General features: G+C 41.0%; 1 protein-coding gene across 1 annotated transcript; it reads left to right on the plus strand.

Annotated features, from left to right (window-relative positions):
• Positions 1-12,480: 12,480 nt before the first annotated feature.
• LOC145005053 (premnaspirodiene oxygenase-like) lies at positions 12,481-14,360 on the plus strand. The gene is made up of 2 exons (XM_078964099.1): positions 12,481-13,456; positions 13,588-14,360. Exons 1-2 carry the CDS (start codon positions 12,560-12,562, stop codon positions 14,212-14,214), a joined length of 1,524 nt encoding a protein of 507 aa, XP_078820225.1. The 5' UTR covers positions 12,481-12,559; the 3' UTR covers positions 14,215-14,360.
• Positions 14,361-17,140: the final 2,780 nt, after the last annotated feature.

A 17,140-nucleotide genomic window follows, 5' to 3' on the forward strand; every position in this document is an offset into this window, starting at 1 on the left:
GTTGGATCCTGTAACTTGTCAAAAGAGAAAAAAAAAAAAAAAAAAAAAAAAAACTAAATCTTTTTACCACTATAAATATAACTCTCTTCCTTTTCAAAAATTGCACATTCTCTCCAATTCAATTCAATCTTTTTCTACAATTCCATTCCTTTTCTCTCTAATTCCATTCTCATTTTATTTCATTCTAAATAGATTCTAAATGGATTCTGGTAGCAAATCCAAAAAATGTAGTTCACCACCATCCACCACCTTACCATCGCACCACCATACCTTCTTCTACGGTTTTCATCAGCCTTCATTTCTTTGGGTTTATTTATGTATTTTCTTAATTTTAGAATTGAACAGCATCAACCATCATGCATTGTTTTTATCTTTTTTGAGTAACTATCTGTTAGAAAAAGGGATGAATAGATTGCTTGGATTCTCTGAAAGTCGTGATTCACTATCAAATTGAAGTATTTCGATGGTACAGATCGAACACTCAATTGGATGAAATTCAGAGAATGAAATTTGAGAATGTATATGAAAATGTTCTTCAACATGTACCAGAATATTGACCAAAAAACGGATATATCAATCCTGTCTGAAAACTGTCAACAGACAGTTACAAACTGTTATAAAACTACCAAACTGTCATTAAACGGATGTCATGGAATAAAGGGTCAACTTTCTAAAATTGGATTTTCGATCCCAGCTAGGGGCTCTGCCCCTTGGACCCCGCTAGGGGCTGCCGCCCTTGGGACCCCGCTCCCAGGGGCGCTGCCCCCGGACCCCCGTTCGTTTAGGGGCTTCGCCCCTAAATAGCAATGTACTTTAAATCTTGAAAAACTTGAACAAGTGTGCACTCTTACACCATCCTAACTTGTTCAATATTCAACAAGATCATTTTTGGTCAACAAATTTAATCCTATTACACTTAAATAATATTTGATGATATAAATTCACCAACACTATCAAGAATCATCACATAGTTCTTAGGTTTTTCTTGGTTTTAGAGTTGAACACCATCATGCATTGTCACATTGTTCTTGGGTTTTTTATGGGTTCTACAACCGAAAACCATCAAACATATTCTTCCAAGCCTAGCTATATGCTCTAACCCACTAACATGTCCAATTGTTAATGCATTGTTAGCTTCCAAGTCACCCTCTAGTCCACGCGTCTTAATTATTTATCCCTCAAACTGAAAAACATAATATATATATATATATATATATATATATATATATATATATATATATATATATATATATATATATATATATATATATATATATATATATATATATATATATATATATATATATATATATATATATATATATTGCATGTAACTTTTTTTTTGGGTTTTGGATTTTTAACATGTGCATGTGATAAGATTTAAAAATAAAATAAATTAAAAAACTACCGGTGGATGCGGCATCCATACCGGTGATAATGTATTTGTGGCTATGTATCTCTCATATTGTTTTAAAATCATGTAGTGGCTTCCAAAATTCTCTGATGTAAAAGCCTAAAAGGGACAAAAGTTGTAACAAAAAAGCTAACGTTTGAACGAAAAAAAACAGAATAGATAAAGACGAAAGTTGCAGATTACCAATACCTCAATGACGATTTACGTAGTGGGTAGTGCTTTTTTTTTTTTTTAGAACGGCAAGCATTAATTAAAAATAAAACTCTAGCCAGGAGCTAGGAGATACAATTAGTCTCAGTAAACATAAAATCAGAAAAAAGACAGACAAAGAAGAAGAAAAAGAACTGGAACAAGAATTAAGAGAAATTAGGCTACATCATGCCATAGCATTCCAAAATTGGGTCGCAACACCACTCGAGCCACCTAAGCTTCCTTCCCTTCCGATTCCTCGCGTTGATCCAAAGATACGATAATGATTGTACCTCGAAAGGCAGAGTCGATTTTGAGCCAGTGTTTTGGTTTGAGCGATGAGATTTGTTGTTCCTGTATCTCCAAATTATCCATAAAAATACCAGCATTATAACCTCATGAATCCTTTCCAGTCTTTTATGACCCACTAAAGATTCTTTACATTTTAGCAAATCCATACAATTACTGGGGTAATTTCCCAGTAACCGCCACCAGCGACACACCTGCTCCCATGCATCTTTTGAAATCGGGCAGCCCACAAAGATGTGGTCAACTGATTCTGTTGCTTCATGACACATTTGGCATAGATCTGAAGAGTTGATACCAATCTTAAATAGATTCTCCATGCATGGCAGCCTTTTATGACTGACTCTCCAGGCTAAAATGTTTACTTTGCCCGGAACAAGTGGGTTCCAATTCCAAACAGCATCACTACGGGGCAGGGACCGGTTATCAATATACTTGCGTAGCGAGGACACAGTATAAACACCCGAGTGATCAAGAGACCAAGACCATTTGTATGAACCATCAGAATTTAATGAGTATTGGAAGAAAGAAAAAAAACGGCACCTGATCTTTTCCTAGAACTTGAGGCAGGCAAGCAATCGAGCCCCAGCAGCTACTTCTTCTTCTAACGACCATTGGCCGTGCCAAACCACCTTCCGAACCATGAATGGCTTGAATTACCAAGGCCCACATACTGTCCGGTTTGGTTTTAAATCGCCACCACCATTTACCCATTAGAGCAATATTCTGCGCTTTCAAACTTCCAACCCCGAGCCCCCCTCTTTCTTTGGATGCTAGAATTTTTTCCCAAGCAACCCAGGCCATTTTACTTGTTTCCAAACTCCCACCCCAGAAAAATTTCATCCGAATTCTTTCCAGAGATTTAATCACTTTTGCAGGGGCCTTATACAGCGAAAAATAAAAGGAACCAAGGCTACTTAGAACATATTTGCATAGTGTCAACCTACCCCCGAACGACCAGGTGGAGGCTTTCCATCTCGAGAGTTTTGCTTGAAATTTTTCGATAATGGGCTTCCAATGAGTTTCACGAACCATTGACACACCAACTGGGAGACCTAAGTATGTGATCGGGAATGAACCGACCGAGCAGCAAAAGCTACGAACAACCAAATCCAATTCACAGGTTTGAACACCAAGCCCGTATATTTTGCTCTTTGACATGTTAACCTTGTGTAACACCGAAATTTTCAAGACAAAATTTTCATTTAAAATAATCATTTTACTCTTAGAAACACTTGTTTAAAATCTTATTCATAGTCGATTTACAAAACATAACTCCATTTTCACTTGCATAGAAAACCAAGATCCTCCAAAATATGACTCTTTCTCTGGTGTGTACAATCAAGCCGGTGCCGTCCCGTGATACTGAAAGAAACCTGTAAAACATCAAACAAAACACTGTAAGCACGAAGCTTAGTGAGTTCCCCAAAATACCACACATAACACATATTAGCCACTCGAGGCTATAACTCTGTGGGTCCGTGCACCCAAACTCTGTGAACCCTCAGGTTCTAACTCTGGGAACCTTCCGGTTCCAACTCTATAAACTTGCACAACATAAATCACATAGAAATAATGCAGTACAACACATCACGTACATATAGCATACAAATACTCTAATCATATAACTCTGGTTACCTACTCAAGGTAAAGTATAGTGAGAAGACTCACCTGGCAAGCAGAAAGCAGATATCCCCACACTTGAATCTCGAACTCGCCACCGCCTAACACGTAAGGCAAATACTCTCATGAATATAACTCTCGAGGCTAGAATAAATCCTCTCATAACACCCTCTTATGGGTAAAAGACTATTTTATCTCTATCTTGGCCCAAAGGCCACATCGCTGTCCAAACCCTAAAACTCAACGGCCAACCCTTGGTCGAAATCAAAGTCCTCAGTCTAGGTCAACCCTTGACTGACTCTACTCGTCGAGTCAACCCTGTGACTCGTCGAGTTCCCATAATCAGAACTTCCCCATATCGCGACTCAACTCGTCGAGTCACCACGAGACTCGCTGAGTCCCACAACTCTGAGTCCACTCACACCCAACTCACCGAGTCATCCCTTGACTCACCGATTCTCGACTCAACCAGGAAATATTTGGGACTCTTCGTCAAGACTCGTCGAGTCCAAGAACAGACTCGCCGAGTCTACGGCTATCTTCAACCTACTCGCCGAGTTGTTCATACAACTCGCCGAGTTCCAGGCCATCTTCATCCAACTCGTCGAGTCGCCCCATGTGACTCGTCGAGTACCACCGGTCTGAATCCATACAGAAGCGTCTCAGGCCATGCAATTGATCCAAAACATAGATCTAGTCTCCTACCACTCATCCATCACGTAAAGTGGCAAACTTTACGTGAATCCAAAGAGATCTAAGCTGTTTGCACATTGGGGCTAGGGTTTGGGACATGCAAGCTTCACTAAACACTCCAACACAGGGACTTTCGTGCTCTCTGATTCTTCTCCCTTCCAGATCTGAGGTAGCAACCTCAGATCTAACCTCTAGACTTCCCATTTCATCCATAGACAATTTTTCACAAACCCCAAAATGAAGAAACAACATAATCAACAGGTCAAAAACGAGATACTACCTCTAAGTGATGCCCCAACTGCAATGCAATTCGAATCCAAGCAAAGCCCCTTGCTCCAAGCCTTCAATCTTCCCAAAATTCCTTCAACCATTACTTCTCCAAGCTCCAATCTACTCAAAAATGGTGCTTCTCCGCGATTTAGGGTTTTCTGGGGCTCAAGGGGGTGATAAAGAGGCTGGGAGGAAGACATAATGATCATTATATAAGGCTCAACCCCGAGAATTAGGGTTTTCTCCACTCAGCGCCTACTCGCCGAGTCCAATACACTGACTCGCCGAGTCGGCCACTTAACACGCGACCAAGTCGCGACTCTACTCGCCGAGTCCACACATGGACTCGCCGAGTCGCTCTTTCCCAATTTACTCTTTTAGCCCTTCAACTCTACTCTTGATATTTCGGGATGTTACAATTCTCCCCCACTTAAATTAGGCTTCGCCCTCGAAGCCTACAGTAACTCAACTCCAGAATTACTCCCACAACGTGCCACCTGGCCTTAATCGGACCAGATCTCACAAGGCATACCCATCGAAACTCGAACACACTTTCCCTTTCCTTACGGTGTCCTGACCATTGTCTCGAACCGGGCACCGGATGCACCCTCTGATGACCACACATATCGATCCGAGAATTACCCATGAAGTATCACTGCCCCAAATCTCAACAATCACTCGACCCATAAGGGTTAGAAGACATGAACCATCGGATCCCCGATTCGAATCCCTCTCTATCCAATCCGTGACGACGGAAAGACCCACTCTTAAATCCCAGAGCAACTCCCATGAGTCCTCTTCTTGCAATCACACACCCATGTCGCACCAACCTTCGCACTCTCGGGTTAGGAAAACCCGTCACAATGATGACGTCTCTAACATCCCCAGGAGAAACCACCACTACGCACACAGCCCTCGATCAGAATCAAGTTGGGAGTCCCAAACTCCATCCCTACATCCATCCTGAGACTCTTGGCTCTACACCCGCGGAATCCTTCCGCGTCCTCAGCAGACATCCCATCATGATGTCATTCCATACCACTGTCACAGACACAGTGTCTGACCACCATACTCCAAATCATCCATTCTCACTACAACTTTCACTTCCGTGAATCAACACTTTCCCCAATAAATGAGGATCCAACACTTCCTCCCATACAACAGCACAAAGGGTGGCATACCAATGCACTAATGATGGCTGTTGAAATAGGATAACTCAACCAAGGATAAATACGTGCCGCAACACCCTCTGAAATCTAATACACATACCCGAAGCATGTCTTTGAGCGTTTGAATCGTTCACTCCCTCTGAGGTGTCCTCCGACATCATCAGGATAAGCTCTAGCTCATCACATATCCCTCTTCGAGACTGAGCACCAGGTCAGCTTTTGACTCCACAGCTGAGCCTCCAAAGGTCACCCAAATCATGATCCAAATATCCCACTAACTTCCTCCCCGTGACCACTATCCCGGCCCCGTGACACGCAAGTCACGAAATTCTCTTTTCCTTATGCAAGAAAGTACAATCCAACCGAGGATCGTCTCCACTCTGATCTCTGGTTTCTGCTGCGCATATCCCTTTCCATCTCACCACATTCCCCGATAGAGACGGGGACCCCAGTCTCGCCCCCGGTCCAACATCCAGGCTCCAAAAACTCAATACTAGGGCTACTCAAGCCCAAAACTCTTCCACATCATACACTGATCGGAGAACATTCCATCATCACACTCTCTTGCCATCTAGTGAGCACTACGACTCCCCGCGGTATCACAACACCCTCTGACTAGTGAGTACTACAGCTCTCCACAGTATCACAACACCCTCTGACTAGTGAGTACTACGGCTCTCCGCAGTATCACAACACCCTCTGACTAGTGAGTACTACGGCTCCCCGCAGTATCACAACACCCTCTGACTAGTGAGTACTACGGCTCTCCGCAGTATCACAACACCCTCTGACTAGTGAGTACTACGGCTCTCCGCAGTATCACAACACCCTCTGACTAGTGAGTACTACGGCTCCCCGCAGTATCACAACACCCTCTGTCTCCACTAGCTCGTGCTCCACAGACTATCATAGGCGGCTACCCATACTCGTCTCGAATATTCATCACAGACTCTGGAGGCAATCGTCATAACAGATGCCCACCCTTGCGAAGATCCACTCTCCCAAGTAATCTCCCTGGATGCCCATACTCGAAGGGCTATCACTAGTTCCATAGATACCTGATATACCACAAGTCGTCTCAACTCAAGATTCACGAATAACTTCGAAATAAAGATATCAATACCCGGATACCTCGGAACACCCCCACCGATCATCACAAGATCTTGCCACAACCACAGGTTTCCTGCCCCAAGCACCATATAGATGCAATAATACATTCCCTCTGAACCCCATAACTAGATCTTCATTTTTCCCAAGTTGCAACTTCGGTGTATTCAATTTCCCAACTGCAATACGAAGAAACGCTAACGCTACGAAATACGCTGATAATTCTCCGAAACCCTTTTTCCCGCCACTCAAAACCCAAACAAGGATACGCATACCGACCCGGGAGTTGGCTGCCCAATCATTCTTTATCTACTTGCCCCAACACTGACCAATACCAGATTCCTGACTAATAAACACCTGTCGTGGAGACATTCATCCTTCTCAAAGAAGTACTTCCCGCGTTAACTCACTCCGACCCCTTTCCTCGATCACCGACATCTCTGGTCTCATGATTTCTTACCGCATATCTCTATACTCCACTTATAACTGCTCCTGACAAATCTCTGCTTTCTTACATACGACACCCGGTTCTCCCCCACTTAGGGTTCAAACCGTCACCAAATCGCACACAACTATTCCATAATTATATTCTCCAGCAAAATCGCACCTGCCCCCGGAAAGTGCTACACAACGCCCGATAATCCCCCTTACGGAAATGAATCGACTTCATATACTCTGAACCTCTGATGAACTCCTCAAGAACTTCTCGTCACGTCTGCCTCTGGTCGTTCCAAATATCTTACCAATCTAGTACCAACAAATCAACTGCTCAATAACATCCCTGGCTCATAGACTGAACCATAAAATCACCGTACCCCTCACCTCAACTCATCAACCAACGCTCCAACACCGGGATCACCCCACGAACAAGGACCCACTCCCATATTCAACACCCCATGGATAGAAAACTCTCTGCACCGCTAAACTCGACTGAACTCCCCACTGATACCACTACCATACACCCGACTATACTCAATTAGGTATAGCGTGGCCCTCGACTATCTTAGTCCCAACTGACTATCTGCTCATGATAGATCACTGCCTCGCGGCACACATGTTACCTGATACTCTGGGGGGAAATCATCATCAATGACGACCTGCAGGGTTTACCCCTAAACCCAAAACCAAAACATCATGCTTCTCATATTCTCACACTTACATAATTAGTACCTCCCCGATCATAGGAGGTGACATCTCCTTTATCGACTGATCACTCAACTCAGATCGAAATTCTCCCTTCCACTGACTCCTTACTAGAATACTCTGAGGGACTCTCGATCTCCCTCTCAAGGGACGCCTCTTCGAACTTACTCGTGACCGAATAACCGGAGAACCACAAACATCATTCACTACGAACCATGGTACTCCTTCCACGACATCTCTTCTCAATATGCCCCGATGTATGGTACCCTAACCATGACATCACTCCCCAATTCGCTCCGAGGTATGCTACCCGGACCATAATATCACTCCTCAATCTGCTCTGATGTATGGTACCCGAACCATAACATCACTCCTCAATCTGCCCTGATGTATGGTACCCGAACCATAACATCACTCCTCGATCCGCCCTGATGTATGGTACCCGAACCATAACATCACTCCTCGATCCGCTCTGATGTATGGTACGCAAACCATGACATCGCTCCTCAATCTGCTCTGATGTATGGTACCCGAACCATAACATCACTCCTCAATCTGCCCTGATGTATGTTACCCGAACCATAACATCACTCCTTGATCCGCTCCGATGTATGGTCCGCAAACCATAACATCGTTCCTCAATCTGCTCTGATATATGGTACCCGAACCATAACATCACTCCTCAACCTGCCCTGATGTATGGTACCCGAACCATAACATCACTCCTCGATCCGCTCCGATGTATGGTACTCAAACCATAACATCACTCCTCAATCTGCTCTTTAGAACCATCAGAATACTCCCTGTATCAAGTATGGGTCCTCTGCTTTCAGTAGTACGGGCCCATACTACCTGCCACATCTACCCATACTTTCCACACGGACCATCCCAGAGCTTCTAAATAGCTGCTCGACCTGCTCTTTCACCAATCCCGTCGCGCGTGCTCGCTCCCCAGCGAAACTCTCTATTCTACAAGCGCACTCATCTGGATAGGGTTATTCCCTAGGCTCTTCCGTCGTCCTCCCACTTCTTTGCTATCAGCTGTTGAAGAGCTCCTAATGATGCCAACCATCTACCTCCTGAATATCGTCATATTCACTTGGTAGCTGACTCCCATCATCGAGAGTTCCACAAAGCACAAAGCAAGCAGCATTCGAGCATCGAAGGATACATAGGACTCCCTCTCTGTGATAACTCCACCTTCTCAGCTCATCCTCGAAAGTACCACCAAACTCTGTAACTCTACCCCTCATGGGTTCTAACTGGATACTCTCACTCATCACATACTTAAAACATAACACATATAACAATGAGTCCTAGGCTAAGGCATCACAAATCAGGCCACTCTAGTCCTAACATATGAAATACCTAGCCTGTCTCTAGCATGCAATAATATCTCATAAAGTGCATCATACATATCTCATAACACAAAAATAAGGGTATTTTGGGAAATCACCGTTCGGGCTTTGGCTGATTGTACACACTGCTCCTTCCTGCTTTCTCTTTGAACTCTTATTCACTTTTAGAAAATTATTTCTTTAAAAACTTTTCGTACTTCCTCAGTTTGAGTCCAGATTTACCCGAAGGCGCATCCGAATCCCTCAAATCAAGGCTCTGATACCAACTTGTAACACCGAAATTTTCAAGACAAAATTTTCATTTAAAATAATCATTTTACTCTTAGAAACACTTGTTTAAAATCTTATTCATAGTCGATTTACAAAACATAACTCCATTTTCACTTGCATAGAAAACCAAGATCCTCCAAAATATGACTCTTTCTCTGGTGTGTACAATCAAGCCGGTACCGTCCCGTGATACTGAAAGAAACCTGTAAAACATCAAACAAAACATTGTAAGCACGAAGCTTAGTGAGTTCCCCAAAATACCACATATAACACATATTAGCCACTCGAGGCTATAACTCTGTGGGTCCGTGCACCCAAACTCTGTGAACCCTCAGGTTCTAACTCTGGGAACCTTCCGGTTCCAACTCTATAAACTTGCACAACGTAAATCACATAGAAATAATGCAGTACAACACATCACGTACATATAGCATACAAATACTCTAATCATATAACTCTGGTTACCTACTCAAGGTAAAGTATAGTGAGAAGACTCACCTGGCAAGCAGAAAACAGATATCCCCACACTTGAATCTCGAACTCGCCACCGCCTAACACGTAAGGCAAATACTCTCATGAATATAACTCTCGAGGCTAGAATAAATCCTCTCATAACACCCTCTTATGGGTAAAAGACTATTTTATCTCTCTCTTGGCCCAAAGGCCACATCGCTGTCCAAACCCTAAAACTCAACGGCCAACCCTTGGTCGAAATCAAAGTCCTCAGTCTAGGTCAACCCTTGACTGACTCTACTCGCTGAGTCAACCCTGTGACTCGTCGAGTTCCCATAATCAGAACTTCCCCATATCGCGACTCAACTCGTCGAGTCACCACGAGACTCGCCGAGTCCCACAACTCTGAGTCCACTCACACCCAACTCACCGAGTCATCCCTTGACTCACCGATTCTCGACTCAACCAGGAAATATTTGGGACTCTTCGTCAAGACTCGTCGAGTCCAAGAACAGACTCGCCGAGTCTACGGCTATCTTCAACCTACTCGCCGAGTTGTTCATACAACTCGCCGAGTTCCAGGCCATCTTCATCCAACTCGTCGAGTCGCCCCATGTGACTCGTCGAGTACCACCGGTCTGAATCCATACAGAAGCGTCTCAGGCCATGCAATTGATCCAAAACATAGATCTAGTCTCCTACCACTCATCCATCACGTAAAGTGGCAAACTTTACGTGAATCCAAAGAGATCTAAGCTGTTTGCACATTGGGGCTAGGGTTTGGGACATGCAAGCTTCACTAAACACTCCAACACAGGGACTTTCGTGCTCTCTGATTCTTCTCCCTTCCAGATCTGAGGTAGCAACCTCAGATCTAACCTCTAGACTTCCCATTTCATCCATAGACAATTTCTCACAAACCCCAAAATGAAGAAACAACATAATCAACAGGTCAAAAACGAGATACTACATCTAAGTGATGCCCCAACTGCAATGCAATTCGAATCCAAGCAAAGCCCCTTGCTCCAAGCCTTCAATCTTCCCAAAATTCCTTCAACCATTACTTCTCCAAGCTCCAATCTACTCAAAAATGGTGCTTCTCCGCGATTTAGGGTTTTCTGGGGCTCAAGGGGGTGATAAAGAGGCTGGGAGGAAGACATAATGATCATTATATAAGGCTCAACCCCGAGAATTAGGGTTTTCTCCACTCAGCGCCTACTCGCCGAGTCCAATACACTGACTCGCCGAGTCGGCCACTTAACACGCGACCAAGTCGCGACTCTACTCGCCGAGTCCACACATGGACTCGCCGAGTCGCTCTTTCCCAATTTACTCTTTTAGCCCTTCAACTCTACTCTTGATATTTCGGGATGTTACACCTTGAGCCCCGATGCTAGCTCGAAACACCGTAATAATCTAATCAGGTTTTTGATGTTTTCCAGTGACCATGATCCCAAAAATATTATATCATCAGCATATTGTAGATGCGAGATTGTTGGACCACAATGAGGGAGCTGAACGCCACTGTAAATACCTTTTTCCTTTGCCGATTCTAGTGCTACATGAAGTCCTTCAGCGGCTATGATAAATAAAAAAGGGGATAGTGGGTCCCCCTGTCTCACCCCCGCTCCATTCTGAATTCCTTTTTTGCTGCACCATTAATAAGCACCGAGATCTTTGCTGAAGCTAAGCATCCGCAAATCCAGGCTCTCCATTTGTCCCCAAAATTCATTTGTTGCATGATTGAATCCAAGAAATCCCAGCTGATACAATCAAAAGCTTTTTCAAAGTCAACTTTGAATATGAACGCTTTCTTTCTGCACTTCTTTAACCAGCTAATTACTTCGTTGAGGATTAAAGGCCCATCTAGGATGTTCCTGTCTTTTATGAAGGCTGTTTGTTCTTTACTGACCACATGATGGATTACTCTTTTAACCTCTCAGCTAGAACCTTTGAAATTGTTTTGTATAGACATCCGATTAGGCTGATAGGGCGGAAGTCGTTTAAAGTGATTGGGTCTTGGATCTTTGGGACTAAAGTGATGAAAGATGAGTTACATCCTTCATCAATGAGCCCTGTGGCTTCAAAGTGCTTACTTTCCATTGTAACATAAGGACCATTTTAATATTACTTTCATGTTTTCTTTTAGCAACAATATCACTTTCACGTATCCCTCCGTTTTCTTCTTCTAAAATTTACCACTTGAGCAAGCCATGAAACTCTAGAAGGATCGGAAATGATGTTTTTGGCGTCTTAATTAAGAAACTATGTATCCCCATGTCGACTCAAGTTCCGATAAGGCTGTCAGGAAAGTGGTAAGGTTCCAAACTCATTTACGTATTATATATTGGACCATCGAACCACGAGATCCTTGCATTTCCAAACTCCATGATCAATAATGCGTATATATTAAATATAGATTTCACATTTTCTTATTTTACATGATAAAATAATACCTTGATGTCACTGACAAGAACAGCAAGATATCGCAAAATGTCAAAAAATGGTTTATCATATATCTATCATTACTGGTTGCTCTTCTCAAAGCATTACCATTGCAAAACATGTCTTTCTGGATGAGCCTTCTAGTGACTTTCTTTTTTTTGTTCATTCTAGTTAAGTTAATCAAGAGATCTAGCTCAGGGAAGGTGGGTAGCAAATTGCCATCAGGTCCATGGAAGCTGCCTTTCATCGGGAACATGTTATCAATGATTAGTTCAGAACTACCACATCAAGTTCTTAGAAATCTTGCAAGAAAACATGGTCCCTTGATGCATCTTCAACTCGGAGAGATATCTTATTTGGTTGTTTCGTCTCCTCAAATAGCTAAAGAGATACTCGTAAAGCACGATCTCTCCTTTGCCAGCAGACCTGAACTCCAAGTCTCCAAAACCGTGTTTTACAACTCCTCAGACATCGCATTTTCACCCTATGGCAATCACTGGAGGCAGATGCGTAAGATTTGCGCCTTGGAACTTCTCACAACCAAGAAAGTCCAGTCATTTTCGTCAATTCGGGAGGAAGAGGTCGGTGCTCTGATGAACCATATTCATTCATCTGCAGGATCTCCTGTAGATCTTTCCAAACATTTTTTCACGTTCATGAATACTGTAACATCAAGAGCTGCATTCGGTAGGATCTACAAGGACCAGGATCTATTGATTGAGTGTGTACAAGAACTTGCGGTTCTAGCTGGAGCTTTTGATATAGTCGATTTGTTTCCTTCGTATAAGTTTCTTCATGTTTTTACCAGTATGGGGTCCAAGTTAAAAACCCTTCATCGAAACCTAGATATGACCCTAAACAGAATCCTCGATGACCACAAGAAGAAACCAGAAGATACAGATGGGTGTGAAACTGGTACGGAAGATGAAGATTTTCTTGATATTCTATTCAGACTTAAAAACAGTGGGGAGCTTGAGTTTCCATTCACAACCGACCATATCAAAGCGTTGGTAGTGGTTAGTATACACGACACGCATTTAGATAACAGACTCAATAATTTGAGTTTTCATGTGTAATGACTTCATATCTTCACTCTAAATTCTAAAACGTGTCCTGATTAACTAAAGTTTGGCTGGTTTGTATGCAGGATGTTTTCTCAGCTGGAACAGAGACGTCTTCTACAACTATGGAGTGGGTCATGTCAGAACTTGTAAGAAACCCAAGAGTGATGAAAAAGGCACAAACTGAAGTTCGATCAGTGCTAAATGGAAAGAAAGAATTACGTGAAGCAGATATTCAAGAATTGAAGTATCTAAAACTAGTGATCAAAGAGACGATGAGATTGCATCCATCGCTTCCCCTGTTGCTTCCTAGAGAATGTCGGGAAAGTTGCGAGATTGATGGATATGTGATACCGATGAAGACGAAAGTGATTGTTAATGCGTGGGCTCTTGCAAGGGATCCTGAGTATTGGCATGATGCTGAGTGTTTTTTACCTGAAAGATTCGAAGACAATTGTTATGATTTCAAGGGAAGCAAGATGGAGTATCTACCATTCGGAGCAGGAAGGAGAATCTGTCCAGGAATTTTATTTGGTGTCGCTAATATTGAGCTTCTTCTTGCAAGCTTACTCTATCACTTCAATTGGAAACTCCCTAATGAGATGAATTTTAGAGATTTAGATATGAAGGAGAAATTTGGTGCTTCAGTTGGGAGAAAGACGAACTTGCAACTGATTGCAGCCCCTTATGATTTAAATTCCGGGGACTCCTAAAGTGCACCAGTTAGGATCATCATGTATTTGGTTCTTCAGGTCTATAGTACGTACCTTATTCCAGCTTTTCGTCATATTCGAAATTGCATTGTTTAAAAAGCAAGGAACTTTAACAAATTTATATAGTCTTTGTCATTATGTTCTTAGTTATGTGCTGTAAAATAACTCTTTAAATTGTCTACAACTTAACCTAATCTACTATATATATGCCATGCATGTGTAAAAGAGTACGGATAGAATGACAAAATCGTCAGTTTTTTTTTTTTTCTTTTGTTTTTCAACAAAAAAAATGTCCCCACTAATTGGATCGATATTTATGTTATAGCAAGTAGCAACCTTAAAAATTATACAAGATCTTCAAATCTTGTGAATCTAGGCCAAGATATCATCGAACTATGGTTGAATTCCATGAGTTTTCTACGAGAGCATAGTAGTTGACCAAAAGGAATTACACCAAAAACGTTGTACTTTGATATTTATTTACTAAAAAACTTAGTTCGGATATAATTATATATAATTACTTTTTAGTTAATTCATTAAGAATTTTAACTTTTTTTCTTGGGAGGACCATGTCGTTGGAGTTGTCAGGTGTCCATCCAAAACCCACCGTCCATTGCTTCTTGGCCTTATCGCTCAAAGCCGTCAAGATCAGAAGCACTATCCTGTGAATTTAATCCACATTTGTTTGGTTCCTCAGCAGATGGCTCCAGCAAGGCAGCAACCTACCATGGACTCGCTACAAGACACTCGAAACTCGAATGTCGGGCATTAGCAGCGATGTTTGTCGCCGTAAAAGATAGGGGGCGTCGTCAGGGCCGGTCCAAACGTATGTGAGACTCGTGACAAAAATTAAAAAAGGGGTCCTCAAAGACAAATATATAAAGATTTAAAAAAAATATCATTTATTCTTCGGTATAAACGTGTTCAATTAGCAATAACAAACAAACCAAATTGTTTATCTTTTGAGCAAATTTGAGTTTGAATCAACTTTACGCCTTAAAAATTATTTAGACAATATGTTTTTTTCAATAATATACACTACATAACCCATAAATTTTGGGCGCCTAGAGACGTGGGCCCTAGGTGGTCGCCCGTGTTGCCCACCGTTTGGACCGGCCCTAGTCGTCGCCGGTAAACGTATTAGTGGCAACATGTTACTGCAAAAATGTCGTAGATAATGTTTCGTCGTTAATGGTCTGTTAGTCACCGATAATACGAAGACGTAGCTGCTAAAACATTTGTCGCCGCTAATACTTACTTGTCGCCATAAAAACTATTTTCATTTTTATTTATTTTATTTAGTTAATATTAAAATTATAAAAAACATTATATCATTATAAAATCTGGTAGAATTTTATAGAAATATCAACCATACACAACCAAAAACAATAACATTTATGAAATATTAATTCATACAACATAAAGTATTCGTCCAAACAAAACATTTTATAAACCCTAAAATTTCTACTCGTCGTCATTACTCTAATCATTTTCTTTATTATTATTTGGTGGTGGCAATGAGAGAAACTACTTTTATTATTTGGTGGTGGCAATGAGAGAAACTACTTTTCTAATGTCGTAGACATGTTGGGTCCTTTAGTATGGTTTGCAACATTTCCAGCTAAAAAAAACAAAATATATTACTAACATATCATAATAGTATTATCCAAAAATTACCAAAATAAAAAATATCAATATATCTAACTATAACCAACATAACATTATAGCATTCTATTTTCCAAAAATTACCAAACTACAAAATATCAACATATCAAACCATAACCAACATATCATTATAGCATTCTACTTTCCAAAAATTACCAAATTACAAAATGTCACCACATCAAACCATAACCAATATATCATTATAGTATTCTACTTTCCAAAAATTACCGAACTACAAAATATCAACATATCAAACCATAACCAACATATTATTATAGTATCCTACTTTTTTCGTTTTACCATTATAGCATTATACTTTTCAACTTAAACTAACAATTAGCTATGATTGTGGTGGTGTTGCATCATCGGTTGTTCCTAATCGTACATAGACACAACGGTAGGAGGTTTACGCCAAATGCCTCTGATATGTCTGCGTCGAACACCCAATATCCTTTCAAAACATTTTCTTATATCACTTGGTGTTAGACCGTTTGCTGTAGAAGAAGCTTCGATTTGTTTATTGATCTCCTAGAATAAAGCATTCTGTATTTTCAAAAAAATGATAGACATCATAAAAATTAGATTACTAAATACCCTTTACGATATAAACACTTATACGAAAATACAAATTAACCATGTACGTATTGTTGCTCGACTACATGACTATAAAACACTTACTAGGTTATAACCCGTGGTCACCACGGGTGAGAAATTTCAAAATAATTTCAATTAAATTATAACTTAATTATTTAGCAATGTTTTGTATGTAATTGGATAATGATATAATGAATGGTTGAAATTAAGAAATGGTAATCGTTTGAATATCAAATAAGCAATTTGTATTTGTAGATATGTAAGAAAATAATTATTTTGTATAATGCAAAATTTTAAATAAAATAAAAAACATAAATTGATATAAATAATATAGTTGTACAAAGTTTTTATAAATTTCTAAAAACTTCTTTATAAACGACATTGGATGATTTATTTGATAGTTTACCATGGTTATCTAAAATTAACAATTTTAATCCTTCTCTACTTTGAACCCTAGATAAAGCAACATATAATTGGCTATGTGTAAAAACAGGATCCTTGAGAAACAATCCAACCTTCGATAAAGATTGTCCTTGGCTCTTGTTAATTGTCATTGCAAAACATACAGCCAATGGGAATTGTCTTCTTTGGAATTTGAACGGGATCTTGTTTTCAGTAGGAGTTATGTAACATCCGGACTTTTGCCAGGTATCATGTAAATTGAATT

The sequence above is a fragment of the Lactuca saligna genome, chromosome 7, assembly GCF_052625555.1.
Source record: "Lactuca saligna cultivar CGN05327 chromosome 7, ASM5262555v1, whole genome shotgun sequence".
Lineage (NCBI taxonomy): Eukaryota > Viridiplantae > Streptophyta > Magnoliopsida > Asterales > Asteraceae > Lactuca > Lactuca saligna.

What these genes read in the sequence shown, in the direction of transcription:
- LOC145005053 (XM_078964099.1), top strand. Translation starts at nt 12,560, where the DNA reads ATGTCTTTCTGGATGAGCCTTCTAGTGACTTTCTTTTTTTTGTTCATT. An exon ending in ATATCAAAGCGTTGGTAGTG is followed by an intron (nt 13,457 to 13,587) that starts GTTAGTATACAC and finishes GTTTGTATGCAG; the next exon opens with GATGTTTTCTCAGCTGGAAC.